Source organism: Fukomys damarensis, unplaced genomic scaffold (genome assembly GCF_012274545.1).
Source record: "Fukomys damarensis isolate Sample0158 unplaced genomic scaffold, DMR_v1.0_HiC HiC_scaffold_16, whole genome shotgun sequence".
NCBI classification, from domain to species: Eukaryota; Metazoa; Chordata; class Mammalia; order Rodentia; family Bathyergidae; genus Fukomys; species Fukomys damarensis.
In genome coordinates, this window is record NW_022900928.1 from 14,653,670 (window position 1) to 14,680,762 (window position 27,093).

The 27,093-nt window shown below is 45.0% G+C and overlaps 1 protein-coding gene across 1 annotated transcript in view; it reads right to left on the minus strand.

Moving 5' to 3' along the window:
- Positions 1–2,929: 2,929 nt before the first annotated feature.
- The window catches only part of Insc (INSC spindle orientation adaptor protein), a 121,902-nt gene continuing 97,738 nt past the window's right edge, over positions 2,930–27,093 (minus strand). Inside the window, 6 exon segments of the mRNA XM_010615371.3 lie at positions 2,930–3,477; positions 8,736–8,812; positions 9,983–10,138; positions 12,891–12,957; positions 20,280–20,458; positions 24,606–24,777. Of these exon segments, the coding sequence (XP_010613673.3) occupies positions 3,349–3,477; positions 8,736–8,812; positions 9,983–10,138; positions 12,891–12,957; positions 20,280–20,458; positions 24,606–24,777 (780 nt within the window). The 3' untranslated portion in view covers positions 2,930–3,348.

The window sequence follows — 27,093 nt, forward strand, 5'->3', positions numbered from 1 at the left end:
ATTGCCATAATAAAGTACCACAAGCTGAGCAGTTCAAACAACAGAAACTTATTGTTATACAGCTCAAGAGTTGGAGGTGAAGGCCGTGACAGTGTCGTGCTCCCTCCAAAGGTGCTAGGGAAGGATCCCATCCAAGCCTGTCTCCTACATTCTGGTAGCTCCTGGGTGAATCAGGTCTGCAAAACTCCAACTTTACATAACATTCTCTAAGTGTGAGTCCGTACAAATGTTCCTTTTAAATAAAAATATCAGTCAGATTAGATTATGGGCAGATCCTACAACAGTATGATCTCAACTATACATCTATAACAACCCAATTGCCAAGTAAATTCACATCTGAGGAACTGGGGGCTTGTACTTCAACACATTAATATTAGGAAGACAAATTCAATCCATAGTATCACCCATCTAGGAATACTTTTTCCACATGATTCATCATAAATATTTCACAGTATTTTGTGAATATTCAACTCAGTATAAATGGCATTGTATTGTGTATGTCTTCTGTGCTGTGTATGTCTCTTGTACTGTGTATGTCTTTTGTAACTTTTGTCTTTTGCCCAACAATATTTTTTTGAGGTGTATCCCCATGGCAAATGTTTCTAATTAATTTATAGTATTTCACTTAATGAATTTATCATTGCCAATTTCTTTATATACCAAAATTTAAAATATCTAAAGGTTTAAAATGGCATCCAACTAGTAAAGAATAACAAATAACTTAGATCTTGAGTTTAGATTACATGAGTTCTCTGGGTCTAACCCTTGTTGAGATAATGTGCTTCTAACTTTATCTCATTACCTTACAGTGTTATGATGTTAGCCTTCAGCAGGCTCATCATTAAAAAAGTTTCAGGAAGCAAAAGGAGATCCACTTACTGTTGGGAAATAGCATTAAACACAAAAAAGGGAAGGACTGTGTTTTAATTAATGAATGCTGTAAAATTTGAATTTGGTTTGAAAGAGTCCTAGGATGACAGCTGAATGTCCAAGATCAATGGTAAAACCTTTAGGAAGCAGGTGCAGGACCCATTCCATGGCTTTCCTGCACTGGTCTTTGAGGAGAAAACTGACCACAATGTCCTTTAATCAAGGATCACAGTGAGAAGCCAGTCACACAAAGGGGTGTTAATAAGTACACTGAGTGTGGCAGAAAGGCTTCCAAACCTTGTACAAGTAAACAGACTGCAGCCTCCCCTGCTCATGTGGAAGCTTCTCTGTCCAGGTTTTATCCAGGGCTGACCTGAGGTTTGGTAAAATGAAGGAAGTCTTGATCTGAAAGGCAGAATGTGCTTGTGTGGGCAACAGTGGGAAGGAAAGAAAAGCTCAGCAGTACATCCGAGCACTCCACAAGGCCATCAACCTCAGAGGCCAGAGATAGGTAAGGAAATGACCACCCTTGGGTATGTTCTTAGAGGAAGTGAGGATGTCTGGTCATGTACTCTGAGCTTCCAGAACAAATGGAGCGATGGAGACTTCCTGAGGGGTAATCCTAGAGAAATAGATGTTGACAGCCTTTTCCCAGGACCAATTCCTTCCTTTGGGATATTGTGACTTCCACACGAACACTTTCTACTGTTTTGTACCTCCATCTCTATTACTCTCTGAGGAACCCACAGGAGAAAGTTCCATGTCATTCCCAATTATTGGGCTCTTGACAAAAATGCTGGAAAAACTGCACAAGGTTTGTCTTCTTGAGATTGGAAAGAAAATTGGATGTAAATTTTAAAGAAAGTCCCCCAACTTTTTTTCCTGTTACGTGAACCTTTAAAATATCTTATGCAGGATTTGGAAATCCTCTCTAGGAACCTCTGTACAATGGAATGAAATGAGATGGTCACTGACCTCAGGTGTGCCATGCACTGCATTCTCCAAGCCATCAAATCATCTCAGTGGGATTCCTCAGAGAGACTTCCAACTTTCGAAGTACTTTAGAGAAATAGGAAACTTCCTTATTAAATTCTGAATTCTAATTAGGAAAGTTTTCAAAGACCATTAAAATTAGCAGGGTCATTCCCCTCACCTCATGCTTAAGGTAAAAGGGTTTCAACAGAAAGCACAGCACAGCAGGAGGCACAGAGCAGCCAAGACTGCAAAGCAGGGCTTATACTACAGAGTTGCTCTTTCCACGGCTTTCCCAAAGGACAGAAACCTGGGGACTTCACCCACCTGGAGGGTGACTCCCACATTCCAGCTGTTGTCCATGGTCACCATGACCAACACCAAAATGAGAAATGTGACCCTTCTAATTGTTAGTGCTAAGTTATGTCTGTAGTGGGACTGACTCAGTCTCAGGATAGAGAAGAGAAGCCATGGACTTCAGAGAAAATGCTGTGTTAATCATGTAAGTAAAGTGACAAGATTCTTGTTTCTGTATGTATGATGATTTATTTTGTGACACTTTCGAACAGTGATACTGGAAAACTGGCTCTCTAGAGAAATAAAAACCCTGATTTAGCACATGCCTCTTTCTGTGGTATAAATGCTCCCACCATGACCATCTTCAAGCTACCCACGTGAGGTCACTGAACAGGAAGTTGGGACGGAATTGTGCTTTGCAAGCCAGTGTGACCCAGCTCCAACACACCCCTGCTTTCAAGTATCCTTCTCAAAAGGAATTATGCAATAAGCTTCATCCCAGGATTCCATTTGTTAGGAGATGGGGGAAATTACAAAGAGCATTGGAGCCAAAGTAAGCTGAGTTCCTTGGGTCTTTGACCTCATTATGATTTCTCATTAAACACTCAGAATTTGACACACTGATGAAAACAAGAAAACTCTATGCAATTGTAATAATTAAAAAGGTTTTGGGGGCATGAAACCTTGGGAAACAAGAACTTTAAAGACATGATTTAATCAGAAGAGTCCAAGACACATTCTGCATTATTCCATTTATTAAAGAAAAACTTTTCTTTCTAGTATATGCTGTCCAGCTGTGAAATTCATTTTAAAATTTCTGGGAAGAGTGATTTTAACTTTTAAAAATAACTGCTGGGCAGTTAAGATGCTCTGGTTCCAACATTTTAAAAAATTAGGCAAGATTATATAGTGAGAGTGGAGAAAACAAGATGAAGTGAAATCATCCATGACAATCTGTCATATTAGCCATTATGCATTTTAGCATCTGCAACTGAAAAGCCACAGAAGTCAAAAAATAGAAACAAAAAAGATTCCCGAGGACCACCTACTGTTTGATGATGCTGGTAGAAGACTTCACCTTCTATTTCATGTAAAAAATAAATTACGTATAAATAAGGAGGTGAGGAGAAGTGGTGTATGCTCAGGTGCTTTGCAGGTGTGTACTCAGGGGGAATGAGAACAAGGCAAATGCATTTCCTCCCACGCCTGCTACACAAAACTCTCCTCCATGTTGCTGCAGAGTAAGAAGGAGTCCACAAGCCTGGGCTGGATCAGCTGCTGGAAGTCCGATTCCTGGAGGCCTTCAGGGCAGACTCCAGCCAATCGACGCAGAGCAGCCTGGAGAGAAGACAGAACAGATGACACAAGTATACTGCACCCTGCTCGGGGCCGTGGAGTTCCTCTGGCTGCCCTGAGAGACACATTTCAAGAAATGCTGCATCTACCAATTGGAGCTGATCACCATCTTGGCTACCTGCTACCTTAGTACAATTTTGGTCACATGGTTACCAAAGCACTCTGTCACATGGATGCCTGGTTTCATCTGCACCTTGGTTTCTATGGTGGATGTCATCAGAAAGCTCTTAATGATCTTAACAGTGGCTTCCCATCTTGGTTCTTCAATCATCTTAGGAACCTACTCATTTTAAAGGTCTGTCACTTCAAGGATTAACGATATATTCAAGTTCACACTGTGCTCTTCCTAGAGACTGGAACTGCCAGAAGCATGAGTGGAATCACATTATTGCTTCCAGGTCCCTAGAGTAAGCTCGAAGCAGCAAAGACATAAATGCAGCGAAGTCTTACACCAAGCACTGTAGGATAGGGAGGAAAAAATAAATGGAAGGAAAACAGTCAAAGCAGATAGGGATTCTGCAACTGAGCAATTCAAATCCAGCAAGGAGGGTGAGCAGAAGAGAGGGGCAGGCAGAACTGAACCCAAGCCTTCACTGCCTGCCTTCTTCTGAGTGTCCAGTATGCTACACCTTGACTGCCACAAGCCTGTGCACTTCCCTGTGCCATGAAATTCCTCCCCACTCCTCTCTAACCAGCAAATGCTATGCTGTCCTGTCATTCATCATCCCCTCCCCTGTGAAACCCTCCCTAATTGCCGGGAGCAGAAACAGCCCACCCTCCCCTGTGCACGCACAGCCCCTGCACTGAGCTCAGCCCTCTCACTCTTGACTATAACTGGTTGTCGGATGTTTACCTCCTGAACTCAATTCTCACATACTCAAGGGTAAGAATCATGTTTTGTGTTTCTGTGTACCCACAGGGGGCTGCGGAGGGTGTGATACCTGCTGGCTGAAAAGAAATAAACAAATGAAGTGCTTTAAAACTGAGGTCTACTGATAGAGCCACCTGAGCCTGTAAATCTGAGCTGAGCACGTACATAGACCTGTTCACCACTGAACTGAGACAAGGCCCTCAAAGTGCCAGATGGATATGAACTCCCTCTGTCCTCCTGAGCACAGAAACAACACCCTCACACACCCTTGGGAACAAAGAGACGGGGGAATGTCTACAAGGGCAGAAACAAACAAGGAAGGAGGAATTACCTACTGAGTATCTACCGATAGTACCTCATGCAGCCTCTACTCCCTGCTGCAAGGTATCGTGATCTCCATTTTAGAGATATGGGAACTGAGTCTCAGAGGGGGAATCTGACCCTCTCAAAATCACACAGCAGCCCAATGCTTACACAGGCAGGATGCTGCAGCCCCAGGACACAAGGTTGAGGTGGGAGCACAGGCAGAGTGCATTACCTAGACAAGACAGATAGCCTGTTGCTAAGAAGTCAGGCCAAGGAAGTTGAAATGGAGATTTGACCTTGGTTTTGGAGTTACGGATGTTGTCATGTCCAAGCCAGAGCAAGAAGAAGAAAGCTATGTCTCTGTGCACAGGAACAAGGTCTGAGACATTCGTGGTGGGAAACAGACACCACCGGGCCATCTCTATCAAGTCCTGCCTTTGCTGAGGCCTGGCTTGCCCCAAGGGCCAAAGAGGCTGAACTCTTAGAACTTTCTGATTTCTCGTTATTCCAACAGGAAGAAATAATCCCATTGATGTCACAGTGAAAACAAAACCAGGGAGCATCCTGTAGGCGAGGCTTGAGGCCATCTGTACATTTTACTTCATCATGGGTAAAAACAAAGCAAAAGTAGGGGACAAAAAGACGAAGAATTGGGGAGACCCACCAAGAGACAAAATGAAATAGAAGAGCACTGGCAAGGTGGAAAAAAAAAGAAAGAAAAGACAGCAACAAAGAAACAGAACGCAATGAAAATATTAAAATGGAGACACAAAGAACACGGAAGAGATCAGAAAAGAAGACAGGTGGAGAGAGAATAAGACAAAGAAAAAGAAAGGAGGAAGAAAGAAGAAAGAGAATACTAATAGAGAAAGTAACCCCAGAGAGAGAAGGGGGAAAACCACGGTAGAAAAAGGCAGAGAGGGCAGTCAGAGACATCCCCTGTGGTCCTCAGATAATTGTGTGGAATGTGAACTCCACACCAGCTCAGAGTACCCACTCCTCAGAGAGAACGGCACCCTTCCCAAGCCTTGCTTGTATCCTCTCCTTTCCTGGAAGGGTTAACACCCACTCATTCCACAATCTCATTCTCAGTCTGAAAACACCCAAGTATTCAAGGAGCCCAGCAGCCTGCCGACAGCTGCTTCATTAAGGGGAAATCAATTCTGTTTACAAGCGGCGATCTGTGCTACCACTTTCCCAGACGTGGACACGATAATTGAAATTTCCTCCATCCATCTTTGAAACTGGAAATAAAGCCTTGGAAAGAGCACGAAAGCTAGCTCCTGACTCCACCTGCCATACCAGGCTCCAAGTGGCACTGTAGCAGCCAGGGTACCTGTGGTAGAGCCCTTCTGGGGACAAGCCATGGGCAGCCACCAACATTGGTGGGTGGAGACGGCTGCCGATTCCAATTCCAAAGTCAAGCAATAAACAGCCACTAAACTCAAAGTCCTGTGGAAATACACAGATCCAGGAAAAGGCCCTTGCCCTAAGAAGGTTCTAGGCTGGTGGGGGGGATATACAAACACAAATCCTTCCCCTTAAGTCGTCAAAGTGAGAACAGGGCCATTCAGAGCGGGAAAGAACAAATATGGCTGGAAGCAAGATGGTCTTGCCAAAAGAAAAAACAAACAAACAAAAATGGCCTTTAGAGCCAAATAGATCTGTGTTTGAATTCCAAGAGCCTAGAACACAGGTAATAAAACTGTGTCAGTGGTACATTAGACATTATAAAATCCAAGAGGTCCAGGCACATGCTGCGCAGAACCTTCTTTGCAAACGAAGGCTCCTGGAAAACTTGAGAAAAGAGAAGGATTTAGATGGCAGCCTTGAGCAATGGACAGAAGTTTAATAAAGAGTTGTTTGTACAAGGACATTTTGGGGGGGCAAGACCCAAGCACACTTCAGGGTACTCTGGCTTGGCATCACTGGACAGCACCAGGAGACAGAGGCCATCGCCTTAGGGGTAGTTGAAGCCACTGCAAAGGGTGGAGCAGGGCGACAGGAGAGACCACAGATAATGGAGAACCACAGACAGGTCCACGGTGGTTTACAAACTGTGATTAGAAAATTTAATTCAGCAGCCACATGGAAGATGGATTAGGGAGGAAGGAGCTCTCTTCAGCATCTACTATCTTGTCCACAAGACCAAAGGAAATCCCTTTTCTGCTTGAAAGCCCTTTGAGTGATTATGGATAGCATCCAAACATGTATTCTCCTTCGAACTAATAAACTGTAAAACTAACAATAGTAATAATAACCCTCATATCTCAAAATAGCTGACCAATTCCCAGGTGCTTTCAGGGCTCCTGCTATTTCCTCAGAGCCTGTTCTGTCTGGCACTTTCTGGATTCCAGCGTGGTAAAGATAATGGTAGTCTGGGCCAATCAGTATGTGCTTGCCAACTATTAATTTACTTGCTTGATCAAGCAAACTTAAGAAGGTCTGAGACATGGAGGAGAAAAAGAAGTTACCTCTTTAATTTTATCAACCTCTTACTAAAACTTAGCATTTCCTTCAGTTGTAAATGCAACAACAAACCATAAAGTCTTAGCCATCTCTACTTATTCATGGGTAGAAATTGAGGACATTTTCACATCCCATTAGAGATGTTGAATATACCTTCAGACATCATTTACAGCCATTATTAGCCTACAATACTTACTAGGCCCACTGCTAGATTAAACTGCTTATTTAGTATGTTGATTAAAAAGCACAGGCGTTAAAATCTCATGTGTTGAAATGTTAATAATTATTTAATGTAATTGGTTTCATTTTTAATTATATATTTTTTTTTATTTTGTGCATTTCAAACATTATTTTGAGAAGAAAACTGCCAGAGGCACAAAAAAGAGTTACTAGCACCCTGCATGTCCCAGAATAAAACCTATGGGAGAGCAGAGACTTTTGTCTGTTTTCTTCAGCTATGTGCCCAAAGCCTAGAAGAGTGTCACCTAAAATCATTCCATAAATGCCCAGTGAACAAAATTTTTAGCACTTTGACTTACTCAATGTGATGCAGCTCATTAATGTTGAGTGTGGGACAGGTCAGCCTAGTGGCAAAGCCCTGCTATTTCTACAAGTACACAACACCTGTCAGAAGCTCCAGGAAGGAGGTGAGCCTGGTTAAAAAAAATAATGGGGTGAGGAGAGGCCTTTGCTGTGACACAGCTTGGCCTTGTGTTCTTTGGGGACCAAAGATATGGCACTCTCAAGGGCCGGGAATTTAGCTCAATGGTTCTGCTGCCTGCCTTGTAAGCCCAAGGACCTGAGTTCGATCCCCAGTACCAAAAAAAGAAAAGGAGATATGGCATTCTCCTCTGAAAGTTAAATGGCCTTATTTATACAATGACTTCCCAGCTATACAATGCTTTCAACTGGAAGTTACTCTGCTCTTGGCTATGGTATAGCCCCATAGGGAGTAGATAAACAAAATGTACATTCTCCATCAGCCACCCACGGATGCATGTTTCATGGTAGACCTGAGCATCAAGGAGTTGGGTGGGAACCTCCCAGGATGCACTTGGTTGGGTTTAAGATGAAGAACCTGGTGGCCAGTTGAATAATTCTCTCTGTCCTATCATGGTCCCTCCCATCCTAACCCAAAAAGGAGGGGGAGCCACAGTACTGGGAGAGCCCAGTAGAGGGACTTCCTCCAGCAGGGAAAGCAGGCTTTTCTCATAATATCCACTTTGAACACAAAGGTGATGTCTGTATCCTGCCTCCCATGTTCTATAGGCACCATGGTGTCACCATCACCCAGTACTCCATAAGCTCACCACTCTTAGCAGCTTTTGAGCTGCTAAGATCCCCCAGAACCTAAAGCATTACTAAAAGGAGCAGTTTTTCAGTACCCACTGTTCACATGCGTGGTCTCATATAATTTTCACTGCAATTTTATTAAAGAAAGTAAGTATCACAATAATCACTATCTTAGAAGAAAAGCTAAGGCCCAGAGCAGTTTAAGGTTCACCCAAGACAACCGCACCATAGCCGCCTCTCCTGGCCTCTGGTCTGCAACCCCAAAGGCCAGGGGCGAAGCTGGGGCAGCCTGAGCACTCACCAGGCAGGCCACGAGCACCGCATCACTGCTGTTCCTCTCTGATGGAGATCTGCAGAGTTCGATGAGACGGGACACACCTGCAAAGACACGGGGAGCCTCAGGTCAGGTGGAGCCCTGATTGGACTGATCCAGGGGTGCTGGCCTCTCTCACAACAAGGTCCCACTGCCCCCCAGTCAGTGAGGTGGGAGCCTCACCCCACCTGAAAAAGCGTGTGGTGCAGGCTTTCTAGAAACCTCCATCAGGGCAATACAGGAACAACTAGTACATCAAAGCCAAACCCACCAGTGGCCAAGACAGAGTTTAAAATGCAGCAAAGGGAGAACTGAGGAAGAACTTCCGGTTTAGGCACTTCTAGTTTCACTGTGATTGTTTACATCTGTGCCAAAGGAAATTTCCCAGCCGTACTGTTTTTCTTTCTTTTTCCAACTGCTTATTCCATTCAAAAAATACATGTTGCAGTAAAATTACAGAACCCTGCAGACTCTATTAACACTTTCTAGGGCTTTGGGGAGGAAAGGTCACCACACCACAGCCGAAACCTCACTTCCGAGTTGAAACATTCTTGAACCCAGTCAGAGAAGTGCAGCCTACTTGCTCTGTAGGAATCACACATGTCTGCCATATGTGCTTGGAACTTCACTCCCATGTTAATCAAAAGCAGGTCATTTTTTTCCATATCTGTCACCCCCACAAGGCTCTAAGGCCCTGTAGTCAGGACAGCAGCATAGTCAATGTTATTGCCTGGCACTCAGAAAAGAACTCAGCATATCATGAGTGCTCTGAAACTCTCTCTTGGGTAAGTAAGTAGTTCACAATGTAACAATGAGGGAGTGATTTAATTCGTGAATTAACAAATCAGTCAATAGTAAGTGAGTTAATGAATAGGTAAACGACTGCACAAATTATTAAGTACATGAACAAATGAGTGGAAAAGTAAAGAATGAATAAATAACTGAATAAGTACATAAATGAGTAAATAAAAGAGTAAAAGAATGATGTCCTAATTAACAGAGAGTCCTCGGGTGAATTACTGTCTGGGCCAACTTTTCCCACTCTGGGCTCTTCCTCTCTTTTGCTTAGGTAACAAACTAAACTAGAGCACCCATCCTAGCATCTGCCAGAAGCCAGAGACTGGACTCACCACAGCTAGCCCTTTGGCCTGTGGCCACTGACGCCACTGTGAAATCAGAGTTGCTCCCGCCCGCACCCCATCCACTCCACTCCAGTCAAAGCCACCCTCACTTACAGCTGAGCCGCACAGCTTCCCGCGCCACCTCTGGGTCTCGGCTAAGACGGGCCAGCGTCACTGCGGCTTTCTGCTGGACTCTCTCACAGGCTGCCACCTCGGCGGGGCTCCCTGAGCTCGGCTTCTCAGACAGCATGCCCATGATGAGCTGGACCCCTGAGCAGGAGGCAAGGAACGGTTGGGGCTCACTACCCAGTGGGCAGCCCTTCCCCTGGAGCCAGATGGACGACAGCACAAGGCTCAAGCACAGGACCTCAGATGCCTTGGGGGGATCTCTGTCAGAGGAAGAAAGCGGGACAAAGCCACCTCTATTCTTCCACCGCTCCTTAGAGGTGTGTCTGATTTCACGTACGAGGTCACTAGGAAGGGACATCTGCAGGATATCCTCATTTTAAAAACGTTTCGGTGATACGTCTGACACTGTGTTAAAGGCACAGTAAACACAAATCGCCCAAAACATTCCAACAGTTTCATGAACAAGGTGCTATTATAATTCTACTCTGAGGTTCAGAGAGAGGGGAAGCGTCATGCCCAAAGTTGCACAGTTGGTAAGTAGAAGAGCCGGTGCTGGAACTCAGACGTGTGGCTCCTGCCCATCATCTCTTCAGGGCCTCCGATGCTGGCTGCTCCTGAGACAGGTCCTGAAGTGATGAGCTCCCGAGTGGAAGCGAACCCAAGCCTAGGCTGCATAATCACTAGATCCAGTGTTTTAGAGTGACTCAAGCACTGGTGAATGGTGAGATTTTGGCCTGAACTTAGTCTGCTGAGAAGGTTCCCATCCTCCCATGAAGCCAGATCTGTCTTCTGTTTGTTGTGCAAATCATATCCAATATCCCTGCCAGCCTGCCTCCGCCCACCCCTTTTTTCTGCAAAGGATGCCTCTTTTCCCTCTGATTCTCTTCACAACTCCCATCTTGCAGGTTAATAGCTGAAGTCCACCTTCTGTGTGAGCTGTTCCCCAAATGCCCTACTCCATAGCCACCTTTTCAGCACCCAGTGGTAACTGCCAGCTCAGAATTTAAACTACCCAAAGATGTATTGTGCTTTTTAAACCCATACAGCTTCTAAAATTGTTTAAATATTCAAATTGGGAGAGTTCCACAAAAATTTAGATTTCTGATTTCTAAACAATGACCTCCTAATCTGACAAAAGTAGACCCATATTTCTGCATGTCAAGAAGCTTATTATGACCTTACTCTTTTTAAGGAGATGATCCGGTCCACAGTGATTCCTCCTCATGGGTTCCCATTACCTGCCTGGGCCCCACAGGCATCTAAGTTTGCAACCTGTGACTCAGACTATGGGCTCTCAAAGCCCAGCCTGTGCAACTGGGCTTGCCCTGTCTAGATCTGAGAGTCTTGCTGTCTTCCAGTGGCCTCTGGTTGCATTACCACGAAGGGCAATCCCTCACATCCTTCTCTCCTTTTTTAAATGGCCCCTTCATTAAACCCTCTTAAGTTAAGTGTGAAATGTGAGGGCTTTTCAAAGTAACAGATGGGTTTGAGAAAATGTTCATTCTGCCCCTGGCATCCTCAAAATACTCAGTGGCCACACTCACATCATCCCCATCAGGTAGGTGTTGCTACTGTCCCATTTTACAGATGGAAAGACAGAGAAATCTTACCATTAGTTGATAACTAAGCCACACAGTATGGCTGCCATTTATTTCTGTATTTTCAAGCACTACGCCATCCTCCCTGTAGGCTATTACTATTATGCCATCACTTTTGTCAAGATAGGCTTTCCTTCTAGGCCATGAAACCCTCTAGGGCTCTCGTTGTCCAGCACAGTGGCAGGCACACACTAGCCTTCAATAGTTGTGGGCTGAATGAATCGACCAATAGCGTTCTGTAAACCACAAAACCCTCTCTAGAAGCTGGACATCCAGATCACAGATGCACAGGCCCATGGAGGCCACTCCCACCGTCCCCTTGAACAGGAGACTAAATGCTGGCAGCAGAGTGCACAAATAACACCACACAACCTCTCCTCTTGGCCTCAGCTGGCTCTGCACTGTTTCTCATTATTAGCTCAATCACATAAAATTAACAGAAAATGATGTCTTTCAATTAGTAATAGAGCAGTGGGGGGTGGGGAAGTGTATGTTTGTTAAGACAGCAGGGCAGCCTGAGACAAGAGAGTTTCACTGGAGCAGAGGCAGCGGCCCAGGCTCCCAGCTCACTCTGCCTCATTAGCGTCTCTGCTCTCCAACTGGTTGCTAATTGCTCCCTTATTTCCCAGTCACAGGAAGCCCACACTACACCAGCTCTGTTCCCAGCTGCAAGGCAGCCATCCTGTCCTCTGCAGACACCGACCTGTTAGATTAGCTACCAGACCAACAAACCCGGCCCCAATTCACTTGGACCTTGGTGACACCCTCAGCACAAGGTGGGACAGGGAACACGCGGCAGAAAAGATGTCCTCAAGCTGGCCTAGCCTGATCTCCATTTTCACTCCTTCCCAGACACTTCAGCTTTCTACTGAAGTCAAATCCAGAGAGCTAGGAACAACTGAAAGTTGGAAGGCATGTCTTAGTAGGAATATATTTTTACTTTTTCAGATCATAATGAGATATCTGCCTTCTCCTCACCAGCCTGGTTAAAATAGCAACTATGCCACCACCCTCTTTGAATAATGACCTTGCGTCTTCCCCATTTTATTTTCCCCATGACACTATCGCCACCTGATGTTCTCTATAGTGTTTTTCACTGTCTCTCACTAGAATTTAAGTCCATGAAAGCAAACATTTATACATTGGCCCGCGTGCACATGGAATCACACATGCATGCAGGGAGACACACCCCCATATTCACACGCCTATGCACAGGCATTCACATAAGCACAAAGGCACATGGCCCTGCGTACCCAGATCATCCATACAGCATGTGTTCTGCTGCTGGGACATACCATTCTCCTGAATAATGTCAGAGGCACACTGCTCCAGGACAGACATGTTCGCCAAGATGGTCACAATCTGCAAAAGTGAAGTGAGAGACCAGGAAAGTGGGCACACGTGACCCAGATGATGCTCTGCAAACAGATCAGCTCAGGGTTATGAAGCTGCCTTTGGCCCATGATTCCTTACTGCCCACCTGCCCATCCTTTTATGACATTTTCTTCCACCCTTGTGGGCTGTGGCCACTTGGATGTAGCCCCTAGTGACCGATACCCATTCATCATTATATGTTTCCGGTATAATCCCCAGACCCTGGGACCCCGCTGGAGAGAACAGCATTACTAGGTAAAGTTGGGATTCAGTCGTCATTGTGCAAGACCCCTCCAGTCCCATGCCTTAAAATGCAGACAGAACGGGAGGCCTCTGGTCCCTCTACTTCCTCTGTGCTAGTTTGCCCTCCTGGCAGTCTGCCCTGTCCTGGTTTGGATTCCCCCATCCCGGCTTCTTTCTGTGATACTGACTCCACCTACCTTCAACCTGCAATGAACAAAGACTGAGTCTAAGGTAGAGAGCACACATAAGAAGAGAAAGCGTTACAACTAAGCATCGGGTATCACTGTATACGGAGTCCAAAAAGAAAGTTCATGCACAACTATATTTTACAAGTCTCTGGTCTGTAAGCCTCACTTGTCAGTCAGCCTTGAAGGACTGTGCCTTTAGTAATGGGATTCTGACACTGACATAATAAGGTGGACAGTCAGCCTCGGCTTCAACCTCATAAACTATAACCCACTGCAGCCTCCTGGCAGAGTTAAAGGAGCTCAGCAAACTCATAGCACAAAAGTTAGTAAGTGAGCCAACAACAGATCCCGAACTGTAAAGCACACCAAAACCCCAGTGGAATACATTGGAAATGTGTTACCTATTAACAGAGACCACTTATAACACTGCTCCTGAAATAAGCAGAGCAGAATGAAAAATCCACCCACCTTTGTAGAACAGCACTCTCATATGGTAGCTAAAATAAATGATAGGAGAAACAACGTCTTGTTGGTGCTGGCCTACTCTCCTGAAAACTTCTTCCAAAGTTGCAGCAAAAGCTACACCTCCACTTTAGTGACAGCAACTGACTGTCCAGATAACATTCAGGAAGCTTTGATTGTAAAACTGGATAGCAATGTGATGTTTATCAAGAAAGACAATTACCTAGGTTTAATTGGTGCAATATTATCATATTACTCGGGGTATTAAAGCCTCTAAAATCTCTTCTCTTCAACAGAAAGTAAAAAACTTGCCATACTGATAAAATATTGTTGTACCTTTCCGCCTACACATATGTTGGAAGACATTTAGCACCCTCAGGTGGCTGCAGCATCTCAAGGTATCAGCCCCTTCCAATTCCGACCTGGCTAAGCAGGACTAAAAGAGGGATGACAAAATTTTATTCCGAAGTAAATGCTGCAACACCCAATGTTTTATGAGGCGGGTGGCAAGGCTCATATTTGCATTTGAGAGATTTAGTTCTCAAAAGTGCTTCCCCACACACACCTTTCAGGATAGTGTTTGTTGGCTGAAATAGAAGGAGTGAGAGGAAAAACATTAGTTAAAGATGCATTAAAAAAATCAGACATTCCCCAGGATGTACAAAGTGACAGACTTGTGAGTGAAGAGGGACAAGGCCAAGTTCATGTCCAGGTATGGTCTATCTGGTTTTCTCTGAACTGCTAGTGGTAGCAGGAACCTAGCCCTTTTTCCCACCACACAGAGCTGCTACACTCCAGCCATGACCAGATTGGTCTCTCGAATAAGGACCTTTCTTTGACATGGAGATTCATGAAGGAAAGATGGAAGGAACAGAAAGAGGAAGGAAGGAAGGAAGGAAGGAAGGATCTTTTGTCTGCAGCAATGAGTTCATTACATGGCAATTATTATCATGTCACAGGCCCCAGGTAGGTCTTTGTGTCAGACTAATTTAGATCCTGTTAATGAAAATTACTTCCTCTTTACAGAGCCTGTACCCCATGTGGCTTTCTGGAGGTGCAGATGAAGTATTCAATTAAGCACAATTTGAATAAATGCCAATTACGCCCTGCTTTGAGCTCCCTTTTGAAACATCCTTGCATGTACCATGTTGTAGAGGGGAAAGAGGTCAATGCTTCTTATGGTCAAACCCATGGCTGGGATTCTAGGGACAACTGGTTTACCTAAATGAATACAAGCTTGCAATGCTGTCAGGGGACAAGAACCATTCAGTTTCTGCTGTCCCAGGATAATTAAGTCCCATTTGATGGTGTTCAATTCAGTTTTATTTCTCCTGAGACTATTTCTCCTGTTCCCCTATAGCTATGTGGTAAATGCAGAGAATATTAACTTTGAGAGAGACCCCAGAGAATAAGTGGTAGTGGCTAAATGCGTGGATCAGCCTAGGTTCAAAGCTTGGCATAACTGCTTATTTTCCATATAATCCTATCTATGTTACCTAACCTCCTGTGCCTCGGTTAACAAATGCATGAATTTCCTGTTGCTGCTATAACACATTACTACAAACTTGGTGGCTTAAGACAACACAATTTTATTAACTTGCAATTCTGGAGGTCAGAAGTCCTAAACGGATCTTAAGAAGCTAAGGTATCAACAGATTTGCATTCCTTCTGAAGGCTCTAGAGCAAAATTCATTTCCTTGCCTCTGGAAATCCATTTCCTTCCCCTTTTCAGCCTTTAGCGGCTGCTGCATTACTGCTGTTTTCTGACTAACTGTGCCTCACTTTTATAAGAACAGTGCGATTATATTGGGCCCATTTGAACACTAGTCCTATATCAAGATTCACAATTAATCATCATCTGCTAAGTCCTTTTTAGGATAACAGGTAGCCTCTTCATAAGTTTTGAGAATTAGGCCACAGGCATCTTTGGGGGAGGCATTATTTGGCATAACACAGAGCATTCAATGAATTAATAGCTCATCAAGCATCCAGAATATTTGTTAAGTAAAATGATTATAACTTGCCTCTGAGGAGCAGAGCCTGAAAAGACCCAGGCTTGGAAGATGGGGTCCAGGAGCACTGACCCATGTAACACCCAGTGTGTACGGGGCGGAGCACTGCTGTTGCCTGAGTAAAGTGTAAAGCGGAGATCCCCAAAAGGTAAAAATGGCCTTAGAGCAGGTGCTACCCTTCCAGCCAGAGGAAAAACTAACTTCTCTGGCATTCAAGAAACACGGGATGAAGGTGTGGCCCGGGCCTGCCACACACCCTTCACAATATTTCAAAAGTCAGCCCCTCCTCACAGCCTGACTGCCCACACCCTCCCTCACTTGCTATGGTATTAACTAGCCCCGAAAACAAACAGCATGAAAGACGGATGAAGAATCCCCAAAACACTCAGCAGAGACCAGAGCTCCGATCTAATAGCCCTTCTAATACAGAAAATGGGCAAATATTTAATGAAAAGTTGTGATTACTTTCATGCTGTGCAGGAATTAGGGCAAAAAGGCCAACAGCTCATATGACCGTAATCAGAATTACTCTGTAATTGCTAGATATATAATATTTGAATTGCTAGCATCACTGTATTAACTCTCTGAATGCTGCGGCAACAATGTCAGCTGAGCTCTGCAACCTGAAAAGTCCTTCCCAGCCTCTGGAGCAGTCACGTCCAACCCTTGGCTACCTGTGACCCTGGACAGGGAGTCAAGGGCCCTACAACACTGTAAACTTTTAATGTTATTGTGTGATTTCTTTAATACTTTTTTTCAAGACTGGATGGCACAGCGCTCAAGCCCAGATGGCTTAGGTGACAAGTGAAAGCTGTGTGGGCAGGTGGCAGAGCAGTGCTAACCCCATCTCCTGCACACACTGTACACAGGCAGCCACACCCAAGCGCATTCGTTTCAGATGTCACCCGTGCTTGTCCTGCTCTGCGGGTAAAATACAGTGATTCCCAACAAGAACATTTCTGTGCTACTTCCTCCTATGTGTGCCTGTGAAGGCAGACGTCCACTGTGACCGAGGAGACGTGTACATTTGCTTATTAACCATTAAATGAGCTTGTTGTGTTATTTTGTAAAATAATTCAACCAGTCAAAAATCTTTTAAAAGAAAGTTTTATGACTTATACACATTAACTACAGGTTACATTTTATATAAGGCCCAAGACAATTCCTCTTCATTCACTGAGGTCCAGGCAAGCCCAAGGTTGGATGCCTACCCACCCTCTTCTCTCCACACCACTACCTCTATGAATGAGGGGAAAGAATCACAATAAAGACACAGTTTGAAGGACTGAAGGGCCTGGCATTTCTGACAAATGGTCTCCTGGTGAGTAGTGTTCACGGGGAGGGTTCCAGGATTGCTACAAGATCTGGCCATTCTAAAATGCCAAGCAGGGCCGGGGATGTAGCTCAGCAGTTCTGCTGCCTGCCCTGCAAGAGCAAGGACCCGACTTCGATCCCTGGTACCAATAAATAAATAAATAAATAAATAAATAAATAAATAAATAAATAAATAAATAAATAAATAAATAAATAAATAAATAAATAAATAAAATGCCAAGCAGACTATGAACCGCCACAGGAAGTAGATACAGCATCCTCTACCTTAGCAAAGGCAATTTTTGAAAGTCACTAAAGGCCCTGCTCAGTTAAAGTCTGTTTTGTGTTAGACAAAAATAACCAGATCCTTTCCATCCTAGACTGTCACTGCTTGACAGACAAGGCCTAGAGAGAGGCCCCTTTTCCATCCCTATCAAGTCTGTGGCTGGATTCTCAGGGCAGCACTGGCCCTGAGCACAAAACCCCAGGGCCGTACAAATCTCTTGTTAGGCAGAATATTCTTCTTGAGGCCTGATCATATCCAGCTGCGGCCCACACTGGCCTGCTCTGGATTAGAAGAAGGGGTTGGAAGAGCCCAAGGCCAAGGCTGCCTCACTGCTGTCCACAACCCAAGGCGGGGGGTCCAGGACAGGTGTGGCCAGTTGTCCTTTTTTGGACAAATAAGTGGACTCAGCTTGCTGGGATGACAGAGCAGCTCTCACTATCCAAACAGAGGCAGGCAGAGTACAGATTCAAAACCAAACAGCTCTGGGCAGCATGGGCGTCAATGGCAGATTCATTACCGGAAGCCTCACGGGGCATTTAATCTCCTAAGTATTTCAGGGGGTGGTGAGTACTTCAGAGCCTAATTCATCTTCTCTGTCTTCATTACAGAGAGCCCTCTGATCACCTTAATCCTCCCTCTGCCGCAGGAAAGAGCCATTTGTTTCTTTAATGGGTACACTCTCACCAGCTAAGTGGCTGCTCTGAGCCAGGGCAGAAGGTGAAGCCATCCTGAGGACAGCAGGAGACGTGCCTGGCTCAGAGAGATGGAAAAAGCTCCAGACTCCAGATGCAGAGAAAATTGCTTTCTGCCTACAGCATCACTATATTCTCTCCCTGCCTAGATCCCTCTCCTTCCTTGGAATCAGTGAGGCTTCAAAGGGGGCCCGCCACGCCTCATGATCAGAAGGGAGTCTCTGCAGTCACAGATGCCCAAACTGGAAACAACATTCCCATTTTACGGGTGAAAGTCCTCCTCTCCGGAGGTTCCCATTCAACGCTATGTTCCAGTATCAATAACACTGGCCAATATTCATAACCACACCATCTTGGCTGTTCTATATCTATTCAAATCATCATATTTTATTTTCATAAGAATGGCCCAACTCTAAGAAGTGATTGATTAGACAGGAAAGGAAGTCTGGAAATATATCATGCACGGTTTGGAAGGCCAAGTTGAGGATTTTGGACAATTCTAATTGCTGCACCTAGGGTTATCACGTTTGAAAAATAATTATATCTGCTATTTATTAATAAAAGTAGAAGCTAGGTATTTTGTCAGATTCTTATAGATTTTCTTGTTCTGGCAAAGGAGACATTAATGTCCTAACTAATAGATGAAAAGACACAGACCCAAGAAGCTACAACTTGCCCAACGTCACCTGATTAATACGTGGCCCGGGCAGGACCAACGCCAAGCTTCTGACCCCAAAGCGTCACTGCCCCTTTCATTTCACATTCAAATTTGGCAGCCAATGTGACTCAAGGTATACAGGTATAACTTGAGCCATGAATTAAATAGTGCCTACCTATTTACCAGCCATATCATTTAGACGACATCCTCTTTCACCGATAAAATGGGACAAGTATCTGCAGCACGAAAGTATTATTAGAACCCTCATCAACAAATGCTTGGACAGAAAAATTTCCTTAGGAGTTTCTCTTCCACAGGTGATTCTAAGCATAAGAAATGACTAATGTAGGACTATCCTGTCTCTTCCCTTGCATTGCCCAAGCAAGGACGCAGGGAACGTCACCACATGTGCCAGCTCCAGGTCAGAAGACCTAAGAAATCTTAGAGCAGTATAGAAAATGGTCCACGGTCTTATGGGGGAAAAGTTCCCATAAAGTAATAAAAGAGGAATGAATATCCTTAGGTAAGTCAGCTCTGCACTGTGAGGTACAGACTCTAGGAAAGGGAGGCAATTCTAACTAGCTGAAGTCAACTCCCCTGAAGTTGCTGGGACAGGAGCTAGAAATCAAAGCTAAGACAGCTTCAGCTAAGAGATGAGGCTGGAAGAAATATGGGGGCTGGGGAACTAAATTCTGACAGAGGTGAGCTGGGCTGGGTTTGGGTGAAATCATCAGACCTGGAGCTTAGGTACCGGGCAGAGTTCACAGAGATCTAAAATTCAACACAATCGACTTCCTCCACCCCTTGTTCAGGAAAGGGGATGCCAAGTGTAGCCAGAGGTAGGATGGGATAAAATTCCAGAACACCAGAGCTCAAAGAGCCTTTAAAGCCTCCCCATTCAATGTCCTCAAATACCTTTCTGTAGTAAGACTCTTGTTTCCACCCAAACAAAACCTTACATGGAGTTCAAATATACAAAAATATTGTGGCCCATGCACAGGCTGAGCCCCAGAATCAAAGTCTGCTGCAAGTCCCTGATTTACTTTTGGGTTTTAGTTTGCTTTTTGGAAACAGGGAGAGAGAAGTAATTCACTGGAGGGTAGGGAGTGAGACGGGCACCAACGTGACTGGGATGCAGACCCTCAGAGGGACCTGCCTGTGGGTCTTTCTGCCAAGTCCCTCATGCTTCATTCAAGCATGAAGAGTGTGAATGGAGAGGAAGGAAAGGCCTGCGGTAGGTGGGATGGGCACGGGTGGGAAAGGGGGTCATAAAGAGGTGTCAGGGTCAATGAGAGATGTTAAGAACATATCATTTACCTACTTATGAAACACAAAGCTCGGTGTGCCAGCCAAAGCCACTACCAGCATGGGCCGCACGCTGCCAGATCATCCTGCCTCCCTTCACCCACGGGCCTCCGATCCTCTGTCACCATGGTTATAAACCGAGCCTCTCACCTGGTCCCGGGTATAAGGTGTATCCACTCTCTGCTTGTCGCTGCAGGCTTCCAAGAGGACATGGATGGCATTCAGCTGGAGAAGCATTTCACAGGCCATTGTGTCAAAAAAGGTGATGTTGGCAAGGGCCGCAGAGGCCAACAGGAAGACTTCCCCAGACGAGGCCTCCTGGCACAGCTCTGTATGGCACAGAGAAGAAAAGAGTTCGATACCAAGTGCTTTCCTGTCAGTTATCTCACTTGGTTCCCAGAAGAGCTCTGGGAGGTCATTTGGGTGGTGATTACAAAACTCATTTTACGGACGATGGAAGCAGTTACTAGGGAGGGAGATGTACCTATCTACATGGGCAACAGTGCCTGGAAAGCTGATGCGTAACTCTAACTCACTCCTTCCCCAAGTATTTATTGAGTGAACGCTATGCGCTAGGCACCCCTGGTGTCTTGGGATGATGTCCTGATAAAGAACAGATCGTGCACTTGCCCTTGCAGAGTTTATACTTTACTAGTAAAAATAAACTTTAAAGAAGGATAGGGAAAGGGGAATAAAGGAAAAGGAAAAAAATATGAGAAAATATAAAAATGGAATTAAAGTGTTTGAAGTTGGGGAGGGGAGGAGGGGGTGAAGGGAGGGTGGGGACAAGGGGAAAAAATGAGAACCAAGACTTGGCATGTAAAGGTACAAGATTCCAGTAATGAATGTAACTGTACTGTCTACCTAGAATGTACTGATAAATTCAATTTAAATAAAAATAAATAAATAAACTTTAAAAATTTAATATAACTAATTGCAAATTTTGAGAAATATGAGGGAGAAAATAAGCAAGTGCTAAGACAGAGAATAAGTAGGGACCTACTAGCGTACACAAGAAAGATATTCTGAAGAATGCGACTTTACAGCTTAGACCTTAAGGAAGGAAAGGGGCAGGTCATGAAAATATTTGGAAGAGAGAAAGCTTTAGAATAAAGGAAACATATGTACAAAGCCCACGAAGCATGAATGAACTTCCAGTCCATTTGTATTTCCAGTAATGTACACTAGGCTGCTGCTAAATTTTCTTTAAAAGGCTGAAGTTCAAACAGAAAGACTACTGCTGCCATCATCAGAGTTCGGTATTTCTTTTGGTCCCAGAAGGAAGGTCATCTGGCTACAGAAAAGGCCTACACCAAGCCCCTGAAGGTCACTCTTTTATCTGCTCCTACTGGCCATAGCCCAGCCCTAACCAAATGTCCCCACTCACCCTTTGCAATTTTACTAAGGAAGAGCCTCTGAGGAGAAATGTCTGGCTTCTTCCCCTCACCTAACATACTCCTCCTTAGGCTTTTCAGCATCTAGAATGGAGTTGGTCTCAGGAGGATGTGGAAAGGGGCTCTGTCCATGGTATACCACCATCATCATAGGCCTGAGTCCTGGCCCTTTGCTCCAACTTGATCTCCAGTCAAGATGCTTCAGTCTCTTAGGCCTCTCCTATAACACTTCTACAAAACCTCAAGAGTAAATACCACACTTTGGAAGTCAGCTCTAGCACAGAGAGAACATTCAGGAGACAGAATTGAGGTATGTTCTATCTTGGTCCCTATATCTTCCCTCCAGACAAAGAGCCGCTGCTTCCAGGTCCTCTTGGTACCTTCCAAGGAATGGAGTTATTGATCCCTTCCCAAAAAGGGACAATGACATTCATCAAACACCTGTGGTATGCCCCGCACCATGCTGTTAAATTCGGGACACGTTTATGATACAATATGATCTGCCTTATTTACAGATGTGGAAGCTGAGTCTCAGAGAAGCGAGTAGTAGCAGCAACAGGTACTATATGTTTGACTACTTACTCTGTGCCAGCTACTGCTGTACAGTTTTATATCATCAACTCATTCAACCTTACAATGCAATTTTAATAACAATTTCATAAATGAAAGAATCAGGGATCCATATGTCAAGTGATTCTCACTGAAGCACCTCTGACTCATTCTCAGTGATGCTCCCACCGCCCTAGGTCCAGATCTATCAGGAAGATAACACTTGCTTCTGGGCAGCTCCATAATCTACTGCCCAGGCCTGACTGCCAAACAACTCAGAATCTCCATCTAATCACCCAGGGCTGGAATGAAAGACTATCTAAGGAATCAAGAACTGTGATTTCCCATATCCAATGCCTGCCCCATTCTTTTGGGTCATTTGACCACTTGGATCATTCGACCTCTTCCAGGCCCCGCTCTCTACATCCAGGTTTTGGAGTGAGGCTACGGAACTCATTGGCCCATTCTGCTTTTTCCGTAAGATTTCTTCTAGGTCCAAACATTCCCCCTCATTCTCATGCAGCGGCCACGACTGCCGACACAGCAGTTATTAACACAGCTATCTAAGCGCCTTTTAATTTTGCTGCACATTTATTTGAGCTACAGCCTGAGTCACCTGGGATGTGTTAGGAAGATTAAATCGAAGATTCCAGTGGCTCATTTACAAATGTTTCCAGGGAATGGCAAGAAATTGGAGGGCTATTTCCCACCAAAACACAGATATATTCTATCTGGCTTTCCGCCTAGCAGATATATTCCACCTGCTGAATCTCAGAACAGACTGCACAGAGCATCTTGAGCAAGATGAAATAAATACAAAGACCTCTCTTCTCCCAGGAGAAATGCAGCCTAGGCAAAAGAGCAGGAATGGGCATATGACGATAATGAAAGGCCTTATGGACTATGCATGCTTTTGGTGTATTTGTTTTACTATTTAATAATATTTATAAATTGGGAGATTTTCTACATAATTATAATTTATGCCATATCTTTAAAAATCCAGCCTTTCCTACAAGGCAACAATCAACTGGAAATTAACAGTGACTGTACTTGTCAATTTAATATCAAACTCAAACCTCCTTATTTTCTTCTTCCATCTGACTCTCTTCAATTCATTTGCTTCCTGCTGAGCTCTGGTAGATGCTTGGGTATGAAATCCCTGGCATGGTAGATCCTAATGCTAATGTGTGGGCTTGAGAAAGTTCTCCAACTTCTCCCGCTCCCTCAGGATTGTTACCCAGATGAATCCTTCTAGTTTCTGCAATTTAACAGTTAGACTTCTGCCCCTGTGGAGTGGGTGCTATACTTTACGGTCTCTTCAGTTCCTTCCAGCCAAGATGTTGAACAATGGACTTCAATGTTTCTTGATTTGAATCAACGTGGATGTTGGAAAATTGATTTCTCCTGCCTGGTCTGTGCATTTCTTACTGCTCCTTTGACTAGAATCAGCTATAAAGCCAATCTCATTGATGTCACCTATGTGCAAAGTACTGGCAAATGCTACAATTCTAGAGCTAAGAGACCACTTGGAAGAAATGGATTGCAATCTCCATTTTGTACATTAAGAAAATTTAAAAGTGAACTTTACAATGTGACACAACAAGGGAGTGGCGGAATCCCACAAAGCACTTTCATGGGCTTGTATTTATTGAATGAGTGAGTGAAAAAAAAACAGATCCCCGATCCAAGCGTTCTGTCTCCTAGCCCATTTCCATGCTGCCTGTAAATGTGTGCTAGTTCCAACCCTGGTATGGTGACTCCAAGAGCTAACCTTACATTTTCTGGTAAAATAAGTTTTCATTCAGTTTCAGTAAGATGTTGATATAGAGATGGTGACAGCAGTGGTAACAGAAGTAGAAATATAGATCACTACCAGCTCTGTTATAGAAAGGAAGTGGTTTGCAAAACAAGTTCCCAGAAGATTTTTATTCAGACAAATCCTTCTAGTTTCTGCAGTTTAGAAAGGAAAAGCTAGCAAAAGAGCATATTCTAGATACTTGACTATGATTCTCCTGCCAGAAAGACAGACATTTGAATAGGGGGACATAGAAGAATCGACACTTTCACAGCCACATAATATGAGACCAGCAGTGGGATTTCCTGCAGCAGGTCATGCTGAGCTGGTTCCTGCTGAGAATCATCTGTCCCATTCATTGCCGCTGTTTGTTGGCTACAGTGAGACACTAGGAACAAAGCTTACCAGTTTTTCTGGACAAAGGTCTGAGCCTGCAAATTTGAAGCCCAGTCCTCCCTGGATTTCCCTGTCCTGGGAGACCATTTAATTCCAACATGACCATAATTCCAGTTGCTTCTTGGAGGGCTTGATGTACCTTAACAGGTGACCTTGGGCAATGGAGTTCTTCAAAGCCTGACTCTGGTCCATTGATGGTGTGGTGTAAGCTAGTGTGACCATCTATGAAGGTCATATTTGGGGCTTGGTAAGCAGCAGACAGGAAGGCCTTTCTCGTCTTTCCTGAGAACCACTGTGCCCAGGCTTTCCCACCCAGATTCCCAGCCACCCACGGCGACTCACTGACAAGGGCTGTTACGATCTCCTCCATGCTCTCCAGGAAGCTACTAAGATGCTGGGTGAAGGACAGATGGGGAGAGGTGACCTGGGCGACCACAGCTGCAGCTTCAGCCCGCGTGGCTTCTGAATGGCTGTCATCAGTCAGAATGTCAGCCAAGCACAGAACACCATCCACCTGCAGATGGAGAGAGGGAGCTTCTCTGAGCATCGCAGCCTGTGTGTGACGGGAATGAGAGAGCCTCCGGCCCCCGACATGGCCAGGTCCAGCTGCCCAGAACAATGTAGAACCCGATGTGAGGCGAAAGTCAATCTGGTAATGAGCCCCCACCCCCCAAATGTCCCAAACTCTGGCACCTGGAGGCCTCCTCTTTGAGTCCAGTAGAAACCAATGACCTCCCATAGGCTTTCTAGGTAACAGATATCAGCCCAAGTACCCAGGGTCTAGACTTTGGTCATCTACCACAGAAAAATGTAGTGAAAGAACAGTTACGTAGAAATCACACATTCTGAGCGCAACCCTGGCTTCCTCTTCCACACTGTATGACTTGCTGTTGGCCACAGCCTCCCTAAGACTATTCTGTTTGGCAATTAAAGAAATACAGCAGGCAATGCCTGATCAGAAGAGATGTTTAAGAAATGTAGGTGCCCTCTTGTTTGGATTTAGCAGCAGGCCAATCTCAGTATCTTTCCTTCCCCTCCTCAATCTCCACCACCTTCTCTCATAGAAGGGGTGCTACTTCTAGGGCCGGGGATTTAGCTCAGTGGCAACATGCCGGCCTTGCAAGCGCAAGGTCCCAAGTTTGATCCCTAGTACCAAAAAGAACAAAGAAAGGGGGCTACTTCTATGAAACCCTTGTTCTCTCTGCCCACCCGAGAGATATAAGCCTGGGGAAAGGAGGATCATGAATGCCATATAAAGACTTCCCTTTGCAAGCCCTGCTCTGGCCACACTTGCTCTTGGCATCCTAAGATCTTCTGCTTATGAACGACTTGTACCAGGTTCCAGGCAAAGTAGTGTGCAAATGTTATCGTACCATCGATTCCTTACAATAACCCTCTGAGATCAGCATCATCATTCCTATTCTACAGAAAAGCAAACTGAGGCACAGATAGTTGTCCCAGATCATTAAATTAAAAAGTGATTGGCTTCAGATCCCAGGTTCTGAAGAGAACTTTATCCTTCCTCTCAAAAAGTGGCACCAGAGATTGGAACACAGCCTTCATCACAGGTCAGGAGATGAGACAGGGAGAATAAAGAGGTGGTTGCTTGCAATAGTTAGGGCAGCTATGCCCCTGCAGCCTCTCAGATGTCAAAAACCACAGGATCCATTCCCATTAGAAGTAGGAAGTGGGGATGGGGCAGGTCAGAACAAGGAGGCCCAACACACCTGTGTTGATGTTCCCACATCTGCCACTTCCCTGAGCCCCCTGTCCCTGTATCTGCCTTCCTGACACTCAGCTCCAGAGGCTCTCCAGAGGTCTGCACTTCGTTTGATTAATTACCACCACTGAGTTCTGTGCCTCCCTAAGTGGCTCTTGGGAGCAGAAAGGTCCATTAACTGTGAAAGCCTTTGGCAATCTCAGACTCAACGGAGACAAATGTGGAAACAGGAGCCCAGGGAACTGTCCGCAATAAAACTCACCTGATGTGCTTAGTAAAAGGGAGCAAACAGCAGCCAGTTTGCCCCTGGCAGGAGGGGATTCATGCCAAGTGTTTGACTAGCAGGCCCTTGGAGAGGGGCCTCATTTGGGCCCAGAGAATGAAAGAAGGGGGGCTGCTCTAGGCCTAGAAACAAGAAGCAGCCCTACTGCCAACATAAGCAACCTCTTAATTATCCAGTGCTCAGCCCCTTTCTTCCTTGCAGCAAGAACTAAGCCTGTTGCTCAGGAGCTACAGCAACTCTACTGGAGAAATGTCTCAATCGATCCGGTCTCTTTAATCTCACGTTGGTTGCAGAGTGGGTGCTACCCCGGTTCCTCATTCTGTTAGTAAAAATCATCATATCCAAACATTATCTTTCCTTAGTTTCTAGCACATGATTGGAGACGGGCCAATCTGAACATAGAAGACAGGTCAAGGAGTTTCTGGTCCCCAGGGCCTAGTGCCACCCCAGGCCTGGACTCCAAGCCTGCTCCCTAGTCTAGAACGCTGCTCTGCTAACTCCCTTCGCACATACTACAGGCCAGGCCTCATCCTGCAGCAATGGTGATTCAGAGAAGAGCGCCTCCTGCAGGTGGGGAGGTGGCTTACAGTCATAGATGAACATTGATTTCCCATGAGGGTGCTTTGAGGGGGCGGGGCTCAAGGAAGCCATTCATGACTTTTCATGGCTCCCATCCCAGATAGGAGAGGTCGCCCACTTCTGTGCTCCCATGCCCAAGAAATTCTGTTATCATCATCACATTTATCCCATTAAACTCTTTTTGTCTTGAGTCTGCGGCCTAGCTGCATCAAATCCACTGCAAATTGCTTAAAAACAGATTCTTAAGC